Raw genomic sequence first — 23,303 nt, 5'->3', positions numbered from 1 at the left:
TGAGTCTTAATGGGCTAGAGGGATCCATATCGCATTGTCCCCAAAATAAACTGTTTTACCAAAACCATATATCTTTTCATCCTTATAGTGGCCCGCAGTCAGTCACTGGACAGTGCTGAATAATTTATGAAGTCCCCTTGTGCTGAAACAGGGAGTACTGCAGTGCATAAAACAAAGGTGAGACTTAAGTTGACTGGGTACATATATTAAGTAAAAGACAGCTACTTATTTATGGTCAGCTACTGTCCACAAAACGCTTACTTATGTCACAATCTTTATTGGAGGATTTATTGGCATCCAATGCATGGGTGGAGAGTCTCCTTGAATGCAGCGGTGCAATGGAAGCTGTAGTGATATCTAATGGGATCTTGGAAAATAACGTTTTAGATTATATTGTTAACAAATCTTAGACTCAAATTAAGCAGCAAAACCTAAATATTTCTTATTTATTCCAAGATTGTCTGCAACTATTTCCATATGTCACATGCCATTTACACTACAAGTACTGCAATACAATACTGCAGAAGCTGTTCGCTTCTGCAGTATAGAGACGATCCCGTTCCTGACAAAATGTGAGCATGAAAATGTTTTAATTGTAAAAATCCACATTGCACATCTGAGACAATCATGAAATGCAGTTTACCTCAGGGACAAGGCTGCTCACTTTAGTGTTGAGCTAACAGAAGCAAAATACTGTCCTCAGAGGGAACCAGTCCATTATCGCTGGTGACAAACATGAAAAGCAAATGGGTGAGGGGCTAGTCTGGAAAATGCCACTCTGTCGGAAAAACATTTAAGATTCTGACTGCCAGAGAGAATTTCTTTGGCTGCCTGAGCATTTCCCCACATAGTGTGTCTTTTCATTAGTGCAACTCCGAGAAATGTCAAATAAGATAACCCATTATCTTTCTGGACTCCAACAGACACACACACATACACACAGGCCTGCATAAAGGCAGCATATCACGTTGCCTGGATGTGGATGTTAGTATATCACTTTCAACTATAATTCCATTGCCTCATTTGCCATTACTTTTGCTGCGGTGCATCAGCGCCAGTCTGGTGGTCAAACATGGTGTAGGTCCAGTGGGTTATGAGAACCTGATTCTACTGGATCTAGATGATGAGGAGGGAGAGAAACAGCTGGGCTGGAAGCATTCCTGTCATATTGGAGGCTGAACATCTGATGATCCTATAGAGAAGCAGCATGTGACTCACACTGATGAATGCTCAATGGGAAGCACAGAGCACAATTAGAACAGAGAACACACAAGCACACACACACCCAAGTACAGGCACACAGAGCTTCTTGGCCCTTCTTCAGGCTGTGAGGTGCCAACCAAACACCAAACCAGCTGGGGCCTGTAGCCAAGTCATGCTTTGACTGGAGTTGGTTTCTGTCAGGCACAAGAACCTCAAATCACCCGTTGAAAGAAAGCAGGCTACTGGTCAGTAGATTAAAACCTGGCATTAGTTTTTTGTTAAGGTTTGGTTGGCTCGAGTGGCCTTTATTTGAAAGCACTTAGACAGGAAACAGGGTAGAGAGAGAGAGAGAGAGAGAGATATATAGAAAGCAAAGGGCCACACACAGGCAGGAATCAAACCTGTGACAGCTGCGACGGGGCAAAGAGCCTCCATACATGGGCCGCCCGCTCATCCCAGCGAGCTTAACGGGAGCCCAACCTGGCATCTGTTATCATAAATTCTCTTGTTGAAAACGTAAGCAAAAAAGCTAAAGATTCAAACATGCATGTTGGGGAATATTCATGTGAAGCAAATGTTGCAGTGTGTTGCCTAAGGTGTGAGGGGACTTGTTCAGTCTCCTTTTCTCTGATGTTGCTTCACACATTTTGCTTGGTGAATTTTCTAAATTACACTTTAACAGTTAATGAAGAGAATGACATCAAGATAAGCATTTTAGATAACACTCACAAATATGAATAAGTTCACCAGTTTTGTAGTAATTCTCTTTTCTAGTAAAAAGGCATATTTGTAGCCTCATATAATGACCAAACATCGTTTTTTGAATTTCTGTGCTTGAGATTAGTTTAAAAATCCATTTAAGTTTTGTTATCAACATTGTTTTTCTGTACCTATTATCTAAAACAGTGGAATTTTACATGGGAAACATGAGAATAAAATGAAAGGCTTCTTGACCTACCCCTTGGTGAATGATGCTTCCATATGACATAAGCCTCAGGTCGACCGACTGCCAGGCATATAAGACTGACGCTGCTGCCCTCGTTCACCGTGACGTCCTTCGTTATATTAGTGATCTTAGCAGGAACTGAGGAGAGAAAGAAAAAAATCATGATTGGGGTTTTAGGTCTAATATATGACACGTGTGCAAAGAAACCCATAATTCCACGTGATCAGGGACATGTGGTAAAAAAAACTCAGGGTTGGAGACTCAGTGAAATTAGATGACAAATCTGACAATTCTCTGGCTTGCCGTGGTGTTAACGTGATTGATTTTCTTCATCATGTATCTATGTCACACTGCTTATTAGAGAAGCATCAGACTGATCTGGAGTTAGACGGGATCTCTCTGACTGGGCCGATTTGATTTGTGAGCATGTGTGTCAGTTTTTACTCTGTGAGAGGATGGCTACAGACCAAGGGTCAGATGTTAACATCGTGTAATTCAACACACTCGTATTGAATTGAACTCAAAGATCATTTACAAACAATTCAGACTGGACCTACACAAATGAAATGGGTTACATCTAATTCTTTTTTCATTATTTTTCATAGCCTAGTATTGAAAAAGTGTTTTCAACATAAACATATTTGGGAAATGCCTTGTGAACTGATGAGGATCTGGAGCTCTGTTCAATGACCTCATTTGATTTAATTTGTGTTTAACAAACTTTCTCTCAATTATACGCCTGCGGCTTTTGCTCACTTTTCCACATAGTTAGAATTTCGTTGGTTCAGAATGTAACACCAAGATTCTTCGGCTACACTAAAGAAAGAAAAAATGTCCATGAGCAGTTAAAAAAATCATTTAATAGTAGTTTATAAAAACTTGTAAGTTATCCCCAAGCAGAGGATCAATTTAGAACAGCAAGATAAGACTTTTTAATGAATGTAAAAATACAAATTCTCTGTGAATAACTTAGTAACTTAATATACCATTTATAGTGACACAATTATAACAAAAGGTGACTAACTAGAACCTACATTTCATAATATAGTATAGTCGTACAAATGTAATTTTTAGACGTGTTGAACACGTCTTGGTAGTACGTGAGTTTATCGTAACTTCTTGCATAATAGATGATAAAAAGAGAGCCTGACATTGGCATGAATTTGCATCATTGGGATTTGATATCTTTCTTTCAGGTTCACATCAGAATTATGTGAGGTTGGTGCAGTGGAATGAGACCTGAAGTGATGGACAACTCTGCATCCAGATGACCTTTGAATTCACCAATTCAATTAGCATGCATTGCTAAAGCCTGCTCAATTGGTTCATCTGGAACACTATGTAGACTGTTCCCCTAAATGCCATCCGAAAAGTTGCTGCTGACAACAAACACAACTTATTATACATTTGCAACCAAGAGGACAGGACTTAATATGATTCAGATAAACAATTTAATTTAATTTTTAGGTAAAATTAGACATTTAGACATTCATACACTCATGAAAAAGGATTATATAAAGGAAAATAAATCACTGCAATTAAAGGTAGGGTAGGAGATCCTGGATTTTGAGTCCAGCGAAGCTGCATTTTGAAAATACACAGGTCAAAAGTCCCAACCCTTTTCTTCACTTTCCCCCCGAAGGCACGCCTCTAGAGTACATGAACGAGCACGAAGGTGCACGAGCGCTGTTCTGACAGCAAGCATCGATCGTTGCCGTATTTAGTATTTAGTATATGATAACTATACGTTTAATAATGCTAGGTGCTAGCCAAGCTGGCTCTAGTTTAGCTTCCTGCCAAGCTTCTGGACGCGTAATTCGTTCACGGAGCAGGGTACGCGCACAGGGGGAAGGAGGGGGAGGGAGGAGCAGATTGCAGTTTGATAGACGGCATCAGAATCCAATCATTATGAACGGTCCGTCCGTTCAGTATTATGAGGAGAGGGAAAACTGGCGGCTATTTCCGGGTGGTACTGCACTCTAGGGGCGCCAACGAAGCAGTGCAGAGCACGCCGAACTCTATGGTGGTACTATGAAATCCACCTTAGATGCAGCCATTGCTTTTGATAGAATTTTTTTATATTTTTTCATTTTAATTTTCCTAAAGGCAGGATAAATTATCCTTTCAAACGGCACTTGGTTTGATTTTTTAGACTCACTAGATTTGTTTAAAATACACATTTATTGTCAGTATTGCATCCCGAGTGACGGCACGCATGTGGCATCACTTTACGGCATGGTCAGTCCTAGCGCTGAGCTAGCAGAGAGGTGTTAGCTCAAATAGTTACAGATTTCAGCACAGCCCTTTTACATACTATCTGACTAGCCTCTGGTTTAGCTTTGGTTGTTGTTAGCGGCACCAGGTTAGCACTCTGGCACAGTGGACGAGTGCCGTAAAGCAGCCGGTCGTAATCAGCCGTGCGTTCTTCAGATTCCGTTAGCTAGATGCTAGCGGATACTGACTCGCAAATGCCAGACCTGTAAGAAAACAGAAAGATATAACTCCCAGGTTATTGTACTTTCGATATAAATCCACATCCCTCTGTCAGAAATCACAGTATTATTTTCAGGTTTCAGCCGCTAGCGGGGACATTTTTTGAGTTATTAGCGCCAGCCCTATGGAAAATGGTCATTCTGCACTCGCTCGCCAGCGCCCCCAGACAAAATCAACTGAACTGCAGCCAAATTTTTTATAATGGGGCGAATAGGAAGTGGAACGGCTGTCTGTAAAAGGGCTGTGATTGTACGTTCTAGAGGCCACTAAAACTTTTCATATTTGTGTCAAAACTTTTAATTAATTGGTTGCAAAGAAGCTTTCTCCTGCAACCCTTCCAAACAAGCCATACTTGTTCTGTCTCTTTTTTTCAAGAGTTTTTTTCAAGTGGATGCTGAGTGTTCACTTTAGAAAGTGGCTGAAAGTGTTTTTTTAATCAGATATAACTAGATATTATACAACCATTTAGCTGGCTTCCCTGAACCAACCACAAAATTTACTTTGCTGCACAGAAACATGGTCATCTGCAACCAAGCAAATGCATTTTCATATTTTGTCAAATAAAACTGAACTCCTCCTCAAGACTGACATGATAATATTGTTTTTAATTGTTGTTAGTTTTGATCTGTCTGCTCATCTGTCTTTCAGACTTAGCATTGCCCCTGGCTATAACAGCCATGTTGCCATCATGGGCTTTGAATTTTTGCCACTTGACTATGAACGTGTGCGAAAACCTGTGTCTGCCTTCCCTTCCCTGCCTGCTTTCACCTTTTTCCTGCCTCATCACTCTTGATCTTTCTCTGCAGGGATTTGCTGCTTTGGTCTCATCATTAAGCCACTGGCTTTTTTGTGTTTGACTTATTGGCTTGTATACACAGCCGTGACCAAAATCACTAAGAGGCTGATTTCCACCAGATGTTCAGAGATTAGCTCTTTTGGTGAAACGAGAAAATCTAATGATCTTTGAAAAGAAATATACAAAGGGGCAAATCCAAAAAGTGATAAAGCGTTCAGGAATGAGTTGATGAGCTGATCAACACAAGTTGCTCCACACCAGCCACAATGATTATCCTTTTCGATTGATCAAGCACAGTTTTGGAAACAAGGCCAATTTTGTTAAAACGCTAGACACAATTAGCACAGCTATGCCTCTAGGAAGACAAATTCCTCAGATCTTCAGTGAAAGCGATTTAATCAATTTAAAATCACTATTTTGTGGTCATATCAGGCATACAAGTCTTATGATCTAATTCTTTTTTTTAATTGATTAACACACTGCTGTTCTCAACTTAAACACATTCAGCATTTCCTCTTTCATAATGATTTAAGCACGCAGAGGAAGTGCTCTTTTGCAGAGTGATGTAAATATTGATTCACTTTATTTCTGTCTATATGTCTGTCTCTATCGCTACTTTGGCCACTTCCTTGACCTCCTTCTCCTCCTACACTTACTCTCCCTCTCATCCTCACCCCTCCATCTTACCCGATGCCTTCATTTTGTCGACAACATGGTAAGTCAACTAATTTTTACGGAGCTTAAAGCTGACTTGTGTGTCTACAATTAAGACGCTATGGGGCTGCACAGCTGGTGGTTTAAACACTTTGTTCATAGGTGTATACATTTGGAAGTGACATCATCTCTTGACATAACAGTGACATATTATTTTGTCTAATGTGTGAAAATGTGTGCAGTGTTCTGTAACATGTGAGGCTGACAATGTGATGATAGCTAAATTTACTCCTTGAGTGTAAGGTTTTGTTACTTGTGGAATTTTTAAACATTTGTAAAAAAAAAAAGAGAGAGGAAAAACTGTAAATGAATGTGTATTTTTCTCTTGGCAACATTTCAAATGTTTGCATCATATCGGCTTGACAGTGAGATAGATACTTGTGAACGAAAACTGTTCCAGTCAAACCGCTGCAGCTGGAAAACATTTCGGAAGAGAGAAGCTTAGGGATTCCTTTCTATCTATGTCCTGATCAAAAATACTGCTTCTTGTTTGTGTGTGTGTGTTTTTCTGTCATTGTTTACAGACTGAATCATAAGAGACAAAAGTAAAGCCTATTATTTGTCATTGCATGCCAGGTTCTGTGAAAAGATGACACCTTACCTTGTATTTTCACCCTGACTTCAACTATTAGGGGTGTCTTTTTAACAATGTAAAAAGACACACAAAAAGCTTAAAATGCTCATAATGGAACACAAACCATGCCCGATATGACTCATTTCTATGCAATACCTTGAGAACATGTTGAAAAAGAAAGTGAATGCTAAACTGCTGTAAGTACTTTTTCTTGAGCAATGCTGTGTATCATATGCAAAGCATATATTTTCCATGCACCAGGCATCTTAGTACACCTGTAAAGCAATCCATTATTTGTACTGCTAAGCAAGCAGGGTGGCAAAAAGGAGTCGGGAAGCTTCTCTACAGTCGTCATTAGTTTACATTAATTGGACTGACTCCACAGACCTTGTGTGGTCATGATTTATTCAGGGTAAACTGCAACACGTGGCACCTGTGAGAGTCTCTAAATAGGGGTGGGGTGAAATGTATTGTTTGAAGAACCACTTTTATTTTTTCCACTCTTTTGACCTTCTGCAGAGATGAATGAACAAGCAGTGACAGGTCCCCCTGCTTTATAATGCCACCAACCCAGTGATTAAAAGCATGGCTTCCCTTTTACTGGGGCTACCGTGACTGAAAGTAGGGGCCTGAGGACATGTCACTGTTCCATGTCTGCACAGAAAAAGGTGTTACAGCAAGGGAATAATTAGAAAGTTGAATTAAAAGGCTGCACAAAGAGGAAAATGATGTTTTCTCTGGGTGTTTAACATTTGGACACAACTGATGTGATTGCATTTCTCTATTTTTATTTATTTATTTCTTACTAACATCCTCCTGCTGGTAAATGTGCGTCATTTACAGGGAACGGTTGCAGAAATGTGGCAGCAATAATTTAACATAGCATCAGAACAAAACCAGTACGATACTGTTAGCATTGTAATTATATCATACATTGCTTTGTCTGACAATATGAATCATTAATTTATGACGATCCCCCAGTCACTCAGTGCAATAGGGAATTGTTTGGGGGATATTTAGGCTCCAAGTTTCTCTCAAGAGAAAAGATTTCAAGAAACTGAGTTTGAAGGGTCAAGACAATTTATAACAAAATTAAAAAAAAAAAAAGGTTTTGTAAGTAGGCTGAGCTATTCTCCAGGGAGTTAAACTCTACTCACAGCTACAAGAAAAAGAGAAATTTTGCTGCAATTCTCCTGCCATAATGCTGGACAGGACAAGGGGTTAAAAAAAAAAAGAAAAAGACAAATTTAGAACGTTTAGTCAAGCAAACGTATCAACTGAAAAATGGAAATGAGTCTCCTAATTCATGTGCACATGGATTAATAGGTAAAGGTACTCGGGTATAAAGGCAGTCCCGATATTTCAGCCTATCAAGGTGTATCCAGGCAGTTGACATCCAAGCTCTCAGTCGGAAACAAACTTTACTAACTTACTTTTCTTTCATTATGCTCTGCAAATTCTTCAAAGAGTTTTTTTTTTTTTTGGCAAAGGTTTTTTTTCATCACAGTGATGAGCCATGATCTGATAAGAATGTTCTGGATGCACCTTTTATACCCAATCCTGACACCCTCACTTCTCATCAAATCAGCTGCTGGTTGCAGAATCTTTCTTTGCCTTTCTCACGTTTTTTTTTTGTCGTTTGTGGCATCAAATTTTTGATTTATTTACATTTACAAAGCTGTTGCAGTAAATGAAAACTTTCCAGATTAAGTCAGCATAATAGCTTGTATGATGGCAAGATCAAACTAAGCAATACACTTGAGGTACAGATCAATCTATGTCCCAACCTTCACAGGTGACAGTGAGTTTTAAGTAAGAACTTGAACAAGGCCAAGCAGAGTAGCCTGCTTCCGAAGAACTGGGCTATGTAATGCGAATCGAAAAGGATGTGATGGCAACCTTGCTTATTAGCCAGCTACCATAGAGACTGAAACCCAGATAAGCAACAGGAAATTTACATTTACATTACGCTCCTCTGGGGATGGATGGCATTTCTTCTAATGCCAAACCTAATCTGATCTGATTTGTTTCGTCCTCTTGAAACATCCAGGACCAGGATTAACATGTTCTGTGTTCGTCAAAAAAAATCAGTTTTGGTGATGGTGATGATACATTTTTTAATCTGTTATTTCTTGTCCACTGCAGGTGGAGAATATTCAATTATCTATTTGTTGGTGTAATGTACCTGTTTGTGTTCTTAAATCTTTTTAATCATTTTAGAAACACGGATTTCATACATTTACATTCATAACAGACTGAAAAAGGCACTCAAAAAGGTCATTTTTATAACAACTAAAAGGATGAAAGAAAAGAAGACACACCCTCCTCAGGGTTTTAGGATGAGCCTGAACCTTTGACTTCTCAAAACTTCAAAGCTTCCCCATCTGTACTAACATTCACAAAATCTGTAGCAGATGCTAAGTCTTCTGTCATAGCAAATTATAATGCGAATGAAACTTCAAAAGAATTCCTGTCAGTGAGTTTTTCCATCTTTTATCTCATGTTGGAACAATAGACATTCATGACAAATAACTTGAGTACGTTCAGTGTTCTTGTCAGTGGCTGTTATGAATTCAAAGGCACACCTAACTGCAAGAGAAGGAACAAGAAAGGGATCCAACATTCCAGTCTATAAAGTGTCATAAAACATTTGAGAGTGGTGGGGGCTTCGGAGAGGTAGGAATAAAGTAGGTTACTTTTCCTAGCAACTGGTAGAGGGCACAAGGAGTGACACCTGCTTTCAAACTACCAGGCTTTCTCAGTTCAAAGTCAGATTTTCATGTGGGTCAAATGCATCTCATGTTCAAGGATGCAGTCCAAAGTGACAACAGCAGCAATAAAGTAAAACCAAATGGCAGAGTATATATATAATATATATATATATCATATATTTCCTTCTGATCGACATGAAAAAAGCAACACACACACACACACACACACACACACACACACACACACATGCTGGCTGAGATGTCTGAGTTTTTAATTCCATGTATTTACAATGCCAGACTTTCAGCCATGTGTTCATTTTATTGACAAGTTGACAGGCAATTAGTATCAGTGCCAGCCTCTTGTGCATTTAACAGTGTTTTGAGGGTTTTCAACAGGAAAATATATATTTCAAAGAATTTATTTTCAAATGCAACCCAAGCCAATGTTAGAATTAGCATACAAAGGCCACCTATTCAATTTTTCCTTAGTACAAGGGCTGACAATATCTCAATAGGCCGGTACCTAAAAGGAAAGTTAATTTTCCTTGTCTCTCTCAACATATAAAACTCATGCTGGCCTCATCTGAATCATTTTTAGCAAGTGTGCTGAAATTGAGCATGTAAACCAACCATTTAATTAAGGACTGATATTATCACCAGAAAAAAACAACAACTTCATGTTAACTGCTGAAAGTGTAGATGTTAATATAAATGTATAACAGTAACAATAAATTAATGTTTGACAATGATGATAACATAATAGATCAATTCAAATGGTTCCAAGGCATATTTTGCATAAGAATATGACACAAAAAAGGCACAAAATCTTTGCAGGTAGATACATGCAATTAAATTCATATCAGTTAGGTTTATTCATATAGCACCAAATCAAAACAAATGTCATCTCGTGGCACTTCGTGCATGTTGGCACCATGGGAACCATTAAGAAGGAACAGCGTATTAACATGAGTCAGTTGTATATGGCAATGTAAAAATGTTGGTATTTTACAAGTGACTGGTAGCGATATGAAAAGGATCTCTTTGGACATAATCATTTCTTTGTGTAAATTACGTAATCTCTATTTGTGCCTGTGTAATTTACAACGAGTGTTATGTCATGCCAAATTAAAAAAATAAAAATAAAAAATCAAACAAGGCATTTTGATTTTGGATATAAACCTTGAAAGGATGGATTTCGTAGGCCAGGCTGGCTTTTAAGAAAAAAATTTATTACCGGTATTTGGAGGAAATATTTGTATTCATTCACTCGCCCTGTTTATTAGAGCCAGAGTATAGAGAAGAAAAGCTTCTTGAAAGAGAAAATAACGTGAATGTTATTTTTTTATTTTTGAATGTTCCCTCTCCAACTGAGCTGGCAGTAGTCATTGCAGTCAGTGTGTTTACATCTATGTGACAACATCAGCCCAGCATTGGCCACTGATGACTCTATTCATCTGTCCTTCAAATGAATATAAAATCTAAAAAACCCAAGGGTACAATGATAAAAAAGAGAAAATTTGAATCAAAATCGAATCAATATAGCAACAAAAAGGGCAAGGACTGACAAAGTGACTTCTGGGTTCAAAGGGAATGCAGTAAAAGGGACAAACACTCACCAAGCACTTTATTTAAAACACCTGAACACATGCTTATTCAAACAATTATCATTCATCAGACATGCGACAGCACTGCAATTCATAAACTCCTGCGGATACATTTCAGAAGCTTTATTTAATGTTGACACTGACAAAGAAACTTGAGAAAAAATTAATCTCAATGACCCTGGCTGTGGTATAACTGCTGTTAACATATGGAGTGCCAGATGCCAGATGAATTGTCACCAAAGCTCATAAAGAGTTTACCCAGAATGGTGAGAGGAAAAAAAAAAAAAAGCTTCTATAGCCAGATATGTCCGAGGAGGAGGGAATGTCCATACTGGTTGAAACCATGTCCTGTCATCTAATATCAGATATCTGGCCCTGCACTGAGCACCTGCTCTCAAAATCTGTAAAATTAAAGCTTGATAGGGTGGTCTGGAAAATCTCAAATTTTGCTGGAACAGCAGATGGTTGGCTGAAGATTTGGTGTTGGTAGCATGAATCTGTGGTCCCAATTAACTTTGTGTCGTCAGTTCGGTTTGCTGGGAGAGTTGTAATTGTATTTATTTTTTTTCCAACACAGTTTGGGGCCTTTAATATAAACTAACCACGGCTTGAATGCCAAAAAGCTAGAAAAACACTCCTGCATCCACACAAAAGCCTTTGCTTAACAAATGTGATTCTTTCACAGTTACAACCTACAATCTTCATAAAAACAAAATGAATGAAGGTCACACTGGAGCAGTAAAGTCTCAAAAAGGAGCCAAAACGGCAAGCAAAATCTATTTTGGAGCCTTTGAAGCAGCTTGTAGGTCTTTCTTTCTCTGAAACAGGGCAAAGTTGACCCTGGTGTTATTTGTTCTCTTTGTGGAGGCCTATTTATTACTGATCAATATATGTCAATATATTTCTGAACTATATTTTATTTTCTCAGTGGAAGAAAATCCAGTAGTTGACCCTTTTAGAACTGCACTACAGTCCTATGAAACTTATGATAAAGGGTGCTGGGCTTATAAAATGTCATTATACTATTATGTCTTTGTATAGTTGTTTACTTCTGTATTAGAGTTAAATATATTGTGTATCCAACCTTTCAGCTTACTTTTTGGCGACAATGGTCCTGTAATATTGGGGAAAAATGGTTGCAGATTTTTATAAAAAGACCACTGCAACTGTTAAGCATGAGTGGGTTTGACATGCTTTAGGCTCATTTTTAAGCCCTTTACTGGTGGTCAGGAGAATGGGTTGAAATAAATACAGAGAAATTCTGGAAGAAAACCTGAGACAGTCTGTAAAAAAAAATGAAAAACTGAATTTTTACAACAGGATAATGACCCTTAAACACGCCTCAAATTCCATGATGGACTGCATCAAGTGGTGCAACCTAAAGTGTTTCCCATTACTCTCTTTGTTGTCAAGCAACTTATAAAGTAGGTAGCTGCAATACAGGGTGCTAAAAGTCTTGCTTCAAGCTATTTTCATTTCATATTTTTATCTGAGGCAGAAGAAAAAAAAAAAATAAATAGGAACATGTCATTAAATTATTCAAGTAAGCCAAGTGCCACATGACACTGCTCATAGTAAATAGTTTGTAAAAAATGTACAATATATAGGAGACTATGATGTTTGTTGGCATATTATACAACAAGGTCAAAGAATCAATGTATTACAATAGTTTATGGTCATAAGGATACCATTGTACACTATTAAAACATAGTGACAAACATGGTCCTATCAGAAGCAAACTGGTTTGAAATACCACAATAACAACATTATTGTAGGTTTTGTATTTCATAAAGAACCTTTTCTAAGACACATTTGTTTTAAAGACTTATTTTTCTTGTCTGTTAATTTATTCATTTATTTGCGACACAGAGAATGGTGCATTTGTACATATGCAACCTTTGCTGCCCTACTTTTCCGCTCTGAAACAATTTGTGACTTTTAACAGGTGAAAGTAATCTCAGGTTGATTTTTACCCTGAACAACAAAGCATCTCACCTGGCACTGCTTATGGATGCAGTGAATGTGCATTAGGTAATGGAAAGAGGCAAAGTAACCATCTTCAAAGTTTTGTTTTCCTCTCCCTGTAGACACTTTTCCACTCTCTACATGCCTGCAGTCATACTTTCACACAACCTTTATTTTTTTAAGGTTTGAAATGAAAACGTAATGAATCCTGCAGTGCACCAGCTGACTGTCATACAGATTTATGTAAAGCAGACGGAGGCATGGTGCAGTGACACCATTTCAAACTGGAACGGTTAACGTCAATCTTTACTCTGCATCTTAACCATACTGCTGAATCTTGCAACCCGAAATGTATGGACAAAGTATCATATGGACTAAGTCCGTATTTTCTCAAATCTGCAAACAAAGCGAGGCACCGTGTGTGCTGATGGTTGTATGTTGTATCTGTCAGTAGAAAAATGTATTCTGAGTCTGACCTTGTGTTTCTTCCATGCACAATGTATGCAGCCAGCAAGAGTGATGAATCTGTAATGACTTGGGCAGTTGTTTCATGGAATTTGGTGGAGTAGATGGAAAAAAAAAAAAAAAATTACATTGCTATATAAAGTGCAAAGAAAGATGTTTTACAACAGTGCATTAGTACATCATACAACACTTCCTCATTGTTTTTGTTCTCCATGCTGATGGTTACACTGCAGGCTGGCAAAAAAAAAAAAAAAATCAGGAACCTTCCCTCTGACTTTCCCTGCATTCTTAATTACAAAAAAATTCTTCAGCATCCCAAATTGTGATATCAACTGATTAAGTTACCGCATGTTGGGGTCTGTGTGTCAGCAAGAAAAAGATGACTGAAGAAACTGAGGAAGAAAAAATAAAAGCAAAAAGAGTGCAGGAAAATCTGTTTTGTATCTCCCGTGAGGAGAATGTCTCTGACCGGTTAAAGAGCAAGGAACAGCCGGACCATTTATCAAACAGAACTGACTGCATTTCCAAGATATATACAGAGTATCAGGTATAATCCTTAGGATGGATTCACAATTACTTGTTTGCTACTGTTACACTCCATAAAGGAACAATATTCTTCATGTAATCCAAGCCTTCCATATTAAAAATACCTACTTTTCAGGCTGTAATAAAAGCTTTACTCTTGAAATGTTAAGAACAGCTAAAGGCCCAACAATGGTAAATCAATGGGTTGGGAAAGACGTGTGTCATATGATAATTCTTCTACATTGTGAACCACCATGGGTCCACCAAGTTAAACAACAAACACTTAAAGCAATACAATGTAACTTCTCAAAAAGCCCATTATGGAGCTCCCCCTACAGGCTTGGAGGTAATGTACGGTTACACTGTCGTAAATACAACACCCTTTCGCTTTCACGTTTGTTGACGAACCGGCGAGGAGTCAGAAGGTGCAAGCTATGTCGACCGAGAAGGTAAGAGTAATCAAATGTACCTGGGAGCGTGAGAGGGGTCTATTTGTTTTTGCGGTAGGTGTGCCAGAAAGCAAGTCGAATTACTTCCGTTCAGCTCCCGGGCCGGTCCAGCAAAGTTACATAGCGCCGTTTTTCCAACTCAGACCCCAGAAGGGCATAGGAGACAGGCCAATCGTAATATTAAAACTCATTCTAGCCGCACAATTTTTTTCAAGCTGTTATTTTAAGGTACAAATGTTACATAGTATTGCTTTAAAACCAGACAGTACTTCAAGGAGCCAAAAACAAGAAAGTCTAAAATAATTTCAAATGCCGGACGTTTGCTGCACAAAACATCTGAAATGCATTTTCTTAAAGTTCCAGTTAGTAAGAATGGGGAGGATTTTATTGGCACAAATGACAAATTAGGAATCTGAGGAATTTAAAAATAAAAGAACAACAAAAATTGTAAACATTACAGCAAGGGAGGCATTTCCCTCTACTTGGGATGTTTAAATTCACTTAATTTGTTGACATAAATTAAATTTTGTGATAATGTCAAAGATACTTAAAGGGTTTTCTTCTCTTTAATTGCTGAGATCTTTTGTGAAATAGTAAAACTAACCTTAAGGTATTCTTTAAGAACCGTATCAAGATGGAGTACAGCACCTTAAATACTTGTTTGAACTCTTAAAGAGAAGACTTTAGGTTATCTTGTACAAGTTATTTTACTTTAAGGGATTTTAGACTTAACACTGAAGAAAACCTTGATGTAAGAGAGGCTACAACAGACACGATGGCCTCAGGGTCCTTATGTCACAGGGCTCTCGAAGGACAGAATGTGTCGGGTTGTGAATTCAGCAAACGCCAGCACTCTCAATGGCTACAGGCAAACTTGAGGCAATAAGTAATGCCTTAACACCCAAAGTGGTTCCCAACTTTAGCTCAGAGCTCTACTCTGTCTCATGGTAAAGGTGCTGTGAGCACGCATCAAAATGCTGATCACAGGGAAACAGTATTGTTCAATAATATCAGTTTGTTATCTTGCATGTGTGTGTAGTATATTTTCCAGGTTTGATTTCACACTAAGTTTTAAGTGGACCAGGTGCCTCAGAGCAACATGAAAAAAATGGGGGGAAAAAAGCAAAGAAGAATGAAATATGATTAGATTTATACTCTATTGTAAGATTAAGTTCCATTTACTGTCTACATCAAAGTCCAAGGCTTTTTAAGAGTAATCATGGTAACAACCAAGAGAAAGACAAATAAAATGGAGGTGTTTTGATGCCAATAAATTCTCACAGGTCCTGAACCCCTTGTTTTCTCCTAATTCTCCTGATCACACAGTCTCCCAACAGACGGCCCATGCATCATGCAGCAGCAGACTGATCGACTCATAGTTTATCAAAAACAACTGTGACCATGTGTGGAACCCCCTCTCTGACATAACATTTGGAAGTTTAATGGGTAGACACTATTTACTTCATCTATTTACCCAAGTTTTTTTTTTTTTAACATTGTTACATTTGGAAAACAGAATAATTAGCGCCTTGTGCAAATATTTTTTTTTAACATTTCGGAAATCGTTGTTGATATTTGCTAAAGGATGCGCAGGGGTAAATTGAGCTTAAAAGGGAGCTTTGTGCCTGATGCTGTTGGGATTTTTCATATGTAGTGATGTTAGTTTCCTTTTCAGAGCACAAAATTTGGGAATGAAAGCATTTAAATTCATCATGCAAAGTGATTTAATAAGATCTGCAATCACAATTCACCACCAAATCTGCCTTTATTTACTGCTGATAAAAAGCATGTCCTGACTGTCATTGGAGGCACAGGTTTAGCAAAACACTGTTGGAAGGAGAGAGTGTGTAATGTCAATTTATTAGGAAAGCCAGAACAACAGTTTATCAGAACGACTGCCAAGGCTCATTATTCTTAAGTGATATGTGGAGATATAACAACCTGGAATATCTAATAAAAAGGAGTCATGCAGCAACTGCTGCACCAAAATCATCTTCCACGTTTTCCGTCTACGTTGTCCACAAAAGCAGAGTAATAGAACGTTATCAAATGGCAAGGATATAGTGATGCAGTGTTAGGTTTATATTCACATACCTTAATGATTTGGATTAATAGCTTTTCACAGATATCCCTGAGGTTGACGGTGGGCTTTGTTGATAGATGGCTGTTGGGTAAGTCAAAAAGGTTTTCCTTATTTTTTGTTATTTGGTTACATGTTGGACTAGAATGACTCTTCCCCACTTCGGTGTGCTGTTGTGAGCCATAAAAAAAGAAGTAGAAGAAAAGGAAATAAAACGAGAAATTTGAAGTGGATGTTCACTCGTTACAATTTAGGAATTTAAAGAAATTTGAATTTTTTTCTTTTAAAAAAAAAAAATGTCTTATGACATTCATAAAGGAGTTAAGTTATCAAAGTAGACCTAATTAAAAGTTGTTGGGTTTTTTTATATATATAAATCTTCTGTGTTGTAATAGTATCACCAAATCAGTAAATGTTCTCCTAGGACTCAAAAAACAAAAGATATGGTGAGTTATGATAATCTGGTCATTTTGATTTTTTGACAGACTTTTCTAAGTTACAGAATCAGTCTATTCATGCAAAAAGACAAGAAAGGCTGCCTGCCACATCATGGCATCGCCTCAGAATTTCAAGAACTGCAATTTGCAAGGATTGAACTGCAAGAATTTTCTAACCTAAGAATTGAAAAAAAATGTTTTTTCATGTGTTGCACTGCATGTAACTGTGCAATCCACCCATGCTCCTACATCCTCGAGAGGACTTTTAAAGAAAAGGATTAAAGAAAAAGAAAACACCTTGAGAATGACATTTGCTCCGATGTTGAAACACTCACATGAGTAATTTTTCGTCCTGCTACTTGAGGGGGTGGTAGGGGTGTTTAAGGATATCAGCTAACAACCTGCTCGGTTGTTTAGATCGGTGGATTTGTTGCGATTTTATTATGAAGTGGATCCAAAATGTGATTCAAAATACAAAAAGTGTTAGAGGTGGGTCAGTGTCTCTGTACAGGCAAGCAGATCCTCCTGTCTACTTTGTCTTTATATATGCCAACTGTAAAAAATGTTTTATTCTTTTAGACACTATTTGGTGCATTGAAAAATGAAGCCCCTGATAAGGTAAAAAAAAAAAAATCTCCTGTACTGTACTGTACTTTCCTCTTGAATCTGGAGCACATCCTGCTGTAAATACATGAGTGATTTAACAGCAGGGAAAGACAAGCTCCATCCTGTTTGATTGATAATCGAGCTCAGCTTCCACTCTGAATGCACATAGCCTATAAAAATGGGTCCTCATTTTGTTTCCTCAACCAGGAAACAAAATGTGTGCTCGTGTAAATAATCCAGCTCCACTATTCATGGTTTTAATGCTCTTAAGCAAGGCACTGAGACACCCCCCCCCCCTTGTTTCCTCCTGAATGCTGCACCTGTGTTTACCGGCTCGAGAATGTTTAAAAAAATGTTCTTGAAAGATTATGTCTAATTTGAGGAAACAGTCTGTTGATTACGGATGTTCATAGAGGTGGCACTCTGGATTTATCCTTATTAGGTACTACCTCCAGAAAACTAGGCTTATTGCTCTGGTGTTCTCATTGGCATTTTCAAAGACTTTGAGGAGTATGTAAAGTCAAGAAAGGTGGGCAAACAAAATGCTGCATTTAAATATTCACATTGCTTTTAATTGAAAATATGCTTGTCGTGTGTTATTGTTACTCAAGATGTTTAAAGATAAACGAGAATCACAGACGGTATGCTGACATTTAGCTATACTGACACTGACAAAGGCCAGGAGGCGCAGCAGCCACATCATCTCGTTGTTTAGTTTAAATATGAAATAAATCCCCCGAAGAAGAAAGCCACCGTTTGTCTTAATGATGTGAAAACATCCAGTAAATCTTGGTTACTGCATTGAATTGAAATACTTAAAAAATGATCTATAAGAAGATTGTGGTTGATGCACATTATGCAGTCGACTGAACAGTGGTCTCACCTGTCTAGAAACTGTGTGTGATGTGAATGTCCGAAAGAAGAAATGCTGTAGGTGTCAGTGCAGACCTTCACTACAACTAAAGTCATGTATTGTTCTCGGGCAATCCAGTGAATTCCACCATTAATTCATTAATTCCTTATTTTTAAGTCAGCAAAGCCTCCTGTCATGTCTGTTCTGATGTAGATCAAAGGGAAGACTTGCGTATCCCGCCTGAAGCCTCTGTCTCAGCCATGCTGACATTTTGTGATTTGAGGTTCTTCTCTTCTTTTTTTCCCTATGTGAGAACCCCCACTCCTCGTGTACCCTGTTTATTAGTTATGTCTGCTTAGCATGCCGAATGTTAAATTAAGACAGGGACCATTACAAAAATGATTCTGTTCTACTTAAGACCCAGCAAGGCTTCTTTTTAACTTTAAGTATTTTACATCTATATACTGGGAGTATAAAGAAAATAGAAGCTGGAAGTCTTTTCTTTCAAGGTAAAAAATCTCCTGAAAAGCTTTGGAAAGTGTTTGAATTTACGAAATGGCTCCACTCAGTTCATCCGACTGGTTAAAGCCAACTCTAGACTGCGACAGACTAACTCTTGAAAGAAACCAGCCTTTCCTCCTTTTAACACATTTGCCCTCCAACAAGACATTCAACAGAAATGGCTGCATGTTATTTTTAGAGAATTTGACATAATTGTGTGGAGGTTAGTAGAGGATGGCAGTGTTGTGGGACCACCTAAACAAGATTTCCCATACCTTGAGCGATAAGATCCCTCAAACTAATTAAAAAAGCTGAAGAAGATTATGCATTTTGTGTGCCCTTTTTTTCACCCTATCCAGCTTCTGTTGACTATGCACTTTGTATGTATTGAGCTACATTAAAAAACAAAAATAATACCTCTGAATACACATTGCACAAAAATGCTAATACATACTACATAACATTTCTGAAAGATGGGGAGGAATGTATTACACCACTGACCTGAAAAGATCTAATTTGTACGCGACACACCATCACAGTTTCATACCAACAATAGAAAGATTTGCCACTTGGCTTTGTGCACCAGAGAGATGACTACTTAGAGGGAGATCAACACCAAAAGCTAATTGTTGTCTTTCCACAATCTCAGATTCTTTAAGTTCAATCAAACTGTATACATTTTCTTTAAAAACAAACAAAAAAACAACCTAATTACTTTGTGCTTGGCAGTTTCTGTTTAAAGGATGGATGTGGGTTGAGCCACTGCATTTCTGTCCAGAGGGGTGTGTGGATAAGCTGCTTCATGCCTCAAAAACAGGAGATAATCTTCTTAGCGATGGGGCCCGTGAGCTCAAACAGGGCTTATTTCTAAGACTAAACAGACTACTACCCATTAGATGACTGAGTCATTGTTCAATTTTGATGCTGTTTCATCCAATGAAAACATTTCAGTAAAAGCTGTCGGAGTCATCTGAATGCTTGATGGCCCACAACTGAAAGAGTGGGGGGAAAAAAATGTCTTAGAGCAAATGATGAATAATATCCAGGTTATGTTGAAAATCAAATAACTGGTTTGAATGAAAGCCAGGGGAGCTGGTTTAAGAACTTAGCTTGTGTTAATCATCGTGGGAAAACAATCATTGTACAGGAAAATACAAACAGTGCAGCTCAGGCCAAATATCCATCCAGCTACTGATGGTAGCTGAAAAAATGGAATTCCTAACAGCCTCGGGGAAGAAGGATGTTGTGTTACACAAGCAAAGCTTTTAAGGCTTACACTAAAATTTCAGTTATCCTAATGTTGTGGAATATTTCAAATGCCTCATTACTTGCATTTTGGGAGTAAGGGAGAAGTCTCTCTACTCTATAATGAGCCCTGAAGCTTATTAGACCAGTGTGCACTGAACTGAAAGGACCAATGCTCTTATTTTTATTTCCTCTCTTTATGGCAGAGAAAGGTTTTGGCCCTAATCAGAAAAATACAGAGCCACATCATTACACTAGATTGAAATAAAGAGGCTAAACCTGTCTTCTGTTTAGGGTACTTTATAATTTCACTGAATTATCTTTGCACGTTGGCACCCTGTTCAGAGGATGCCATGTGTTTGTTTCGAACTGTTGGTCATATGATTCAGATGGTCATATGAATCAAATCCTCCCCCCTCCTCCAAAGGAGCAAATATGTGAAGGACTGGCCATGCAAAAGCTCCCTGTGGTCTAGACCCATGTCGACAGTGTGTGGCAATATTGCTGAAAAGGCTGAACAGTCTACCCCTTCATGGTAATTTGCAGTAGAAGCTTCAATTGCAATCCAAATGATTGCAATCCTCCCAGAGGTATAGAAGCAGGTACAGGAAATGGATGGATGTTGACATTTGGAGCAGAATATATATATATGAATTCCATGACTTCAAGGTCCTGTAAACAATATTAGCAGTATGCAGTGAGCCTTATGGGTGAAGGGATGTTTATAATTAACAGTTCTAATATTTGCAACGAGAATTTATTGTGAAAGCATTGAACTTGCTGTTAAGATCAAGCTCAGGTCCACTTATACTTTCAAAACCCTAGAATGCCTGTAAAAGCAGGCGGCTATAACACTGTAAACTCTATCTACATTGCTTTCTTATTGTATGAACATGGTGTTAAATGTTATGTCATGTCTCGTTCTTGTAAACGTGTTGTCGTTTGCAGTGGTTTACGTTAACCGTGTTGCAACCATGAGTCTTGCTTTGTGCTTACGGAGATTTCACAAGTCTTTGACTTGTGTTGCCTCCACAGTGGATGAAGAGAGAAACAGACAAGATGAGTGAGAACTTGACCCTGGGACTTCATTCATGGATTTTGCTGTGAAATTCTCTTGGGGAAGAACATAGTATTCTCAGTTGGTAAATTTAAGCCTTGTTGGTAAATGAAAGCGTGTTACTCTCTTGGCTTTCCAGCGTCACTGTATCTAATTGGACTAGTATTGAACTTGTTCACTTTCCTCTTAGAGTTTCCTGAATCGAGTCAACCAAAGTTCTGATATCAGTGTGACAATGACACATTGTATTTATTGTCTAATATCTGTATAGCACAGCAGTAATTTCTATAGAATTGCGTAATTTTACACCTAACGCAATAATTACTTTTATCCTGATCATGTAGCTTCAGTAGTCTTCCAAAAAAAAATGTAAAAAATAAAATAAAAAATCTGTAGTAGTACCTCTGAATTAATTGGAAAGCAGTTATTAAAGACCTGGTTGTGTATCTTTGAAAGGTTATTCTTTTTATGCTGCTTGATTCCCAGTGCTGTTGTTCTCCAGCAGGTGAGGAAACATGTCTCTGGGGATGCAGGTGCTGCCTGCCATTTGTTTACTTGGATTCTGTTTTGCCAGTGTCATTGACGAGACCCGTCCAGCCCAGTCTCAGCCGAAATCATGACATGGTACATTTGTCCACGCGCCCAATAAATATCAGTTTCAAAGACCAGGCTTAAAAAAATGTACAGTGTCAACATTCTGGAAGGCAGTTTTGTGCAGATAGCATTGGGTCAAGTGTAGGGAGCAATGGCTATCTGTAAATATCTAGATCCATTCTAACCCTAAGCATTCACTTTTAACTCCTACCCGTAACCATTATTGGGTGGGAGGGAAGTAGGAAAGTAATCAATCGTGGAAGTAGAAAAGTGAAAGGACTGTGGAAAAGATTGTGCTGAATGGGATTTGAACTGGCAATATAATTTTTTGACGTTTTTGTTTTACTTAAAAGTGACAATTGCTGAGATCATTACATCATTACATATGTCGCGACAGGAGTGGAAAAGTGAAACGAGAGCTGAGGAAGAAAACTGTAGCTATTGTAATATTATTTAGTCTTGATTGTGGATTTGTTAGGTAATTTTTTGTGAAACAACACGTGTGTTTTGCAATCTGTCAATGAGATTGAAATGGACGAGACCTCCCGTAATTCTGATGTGACGGTTTTACAAACAAGGACGACCTTAATGAACTTGTGTAATTGTGGGAGTTTAATTAAAAGTTGCACCTCCTCTCCAGCTGCTCTTTTCTGGATCCCTGAGTAACAGGAATGTCAAGACTTCTTTGTTGTCCCAATAAAGACACAGAGAACTCTCCGATGGTAACGACAAAAGAATCTTCTGGAAAGACCACTTCAGTCAAGTTTACACTGCTGACTGATTGGAAATAAGTTCAGTTAGCACCTACAGCAATGCACAAAGGCTGCCAACCTACCAATTAGCAATCGTTCAGTGAAGGAAGTTTGTGTTGAGTTCTAACTCTGAGGTACAACTGGTTTCCTTCAACCTACACCAACAGAATATTGCAATATATAGACTGTGTTTGCCATTGCAACTACAAGTCTTCCCAGTCTTGCTCATCATGGACTGTTGGAATCACCAGATGATGGGATGGTACACGAAGGAAGATTATATATTTCAGGAAGTTTGGTAACTTGACACGAGACGGAGCAAAGCAACAACCAACACAGCTAATGAAATGAATGCTTAATGTTAATTAGTGTACATGCACTGATGTGTTTAACTTTACTGTCGTGTTCACATTTTGTGAGCAGGTACATTTGCAGTGGCTTTACCTTGCCTTTAAATCAATATCAGTTTTACTTTGCACAGACACAGCCTTGCATGTAATTTATCTATCTTATCTTTAGCAATTGGAACCACAAAAAAAGGGAGATCACACACACACATACACTATTAAATCTAATTAATTGAATAATTAATCAGATCGGAAAATCAATAGATAATTATCATTTAGGAGATTGATTTCTCTGTTTGATCTCCTTTGATTAAAGATAGAGCCCTGATTTAAATTTGATTTTTTTTTTTCTCAGTGAGCACTAGATGTGATTTCAGCATCATGTT

The 23,303-nt window shown here is 38.1% G+C and overlaps 1 protein-coding gene across 1 annotated transcript in view; it reads right to left on the bottom strand.

Annotated features, from left to right (window-relative positions):
• opcml (opioid binding protein/cell adhesion molecule-like) overlaps positions 1-23,303 on the bottom strand; it is a 187,988-nt gene that overhangs the window by 68,666 nt on the left and 96,019 nt on the right. Inside the window, exon 3 of the mRNA XM_075486517.1 lies at positions 2,162-2,287. Coding sequence (XP_075342632.1) covers positions 2,162-2,287 — 126 coding nt within the window. The remainder of the gene's footprint in view (positions 1-2,161; positions 2,288-23,303) is intronic.

This window comes from Odontesthes bonariensis, chromosome 16 (genome assembly GCF_027942865.1).
Source record: "Odontesthes bonariensis isolate fOdoBon6 chromosome 16, fOdoBon6.hap1, whole genome shotgun sequence".
Taxonomy (NCBI): domain Eukaryota; kingdom Metazoa; phylum Chordata; class Actinopteri; order Atheriniformes; family Atherinopsidae; genus Odontesthes; species Odontesthes bonariensis.
This window is presented reverse-complemented; position numbering and strand designations above follow the sequence as displayed.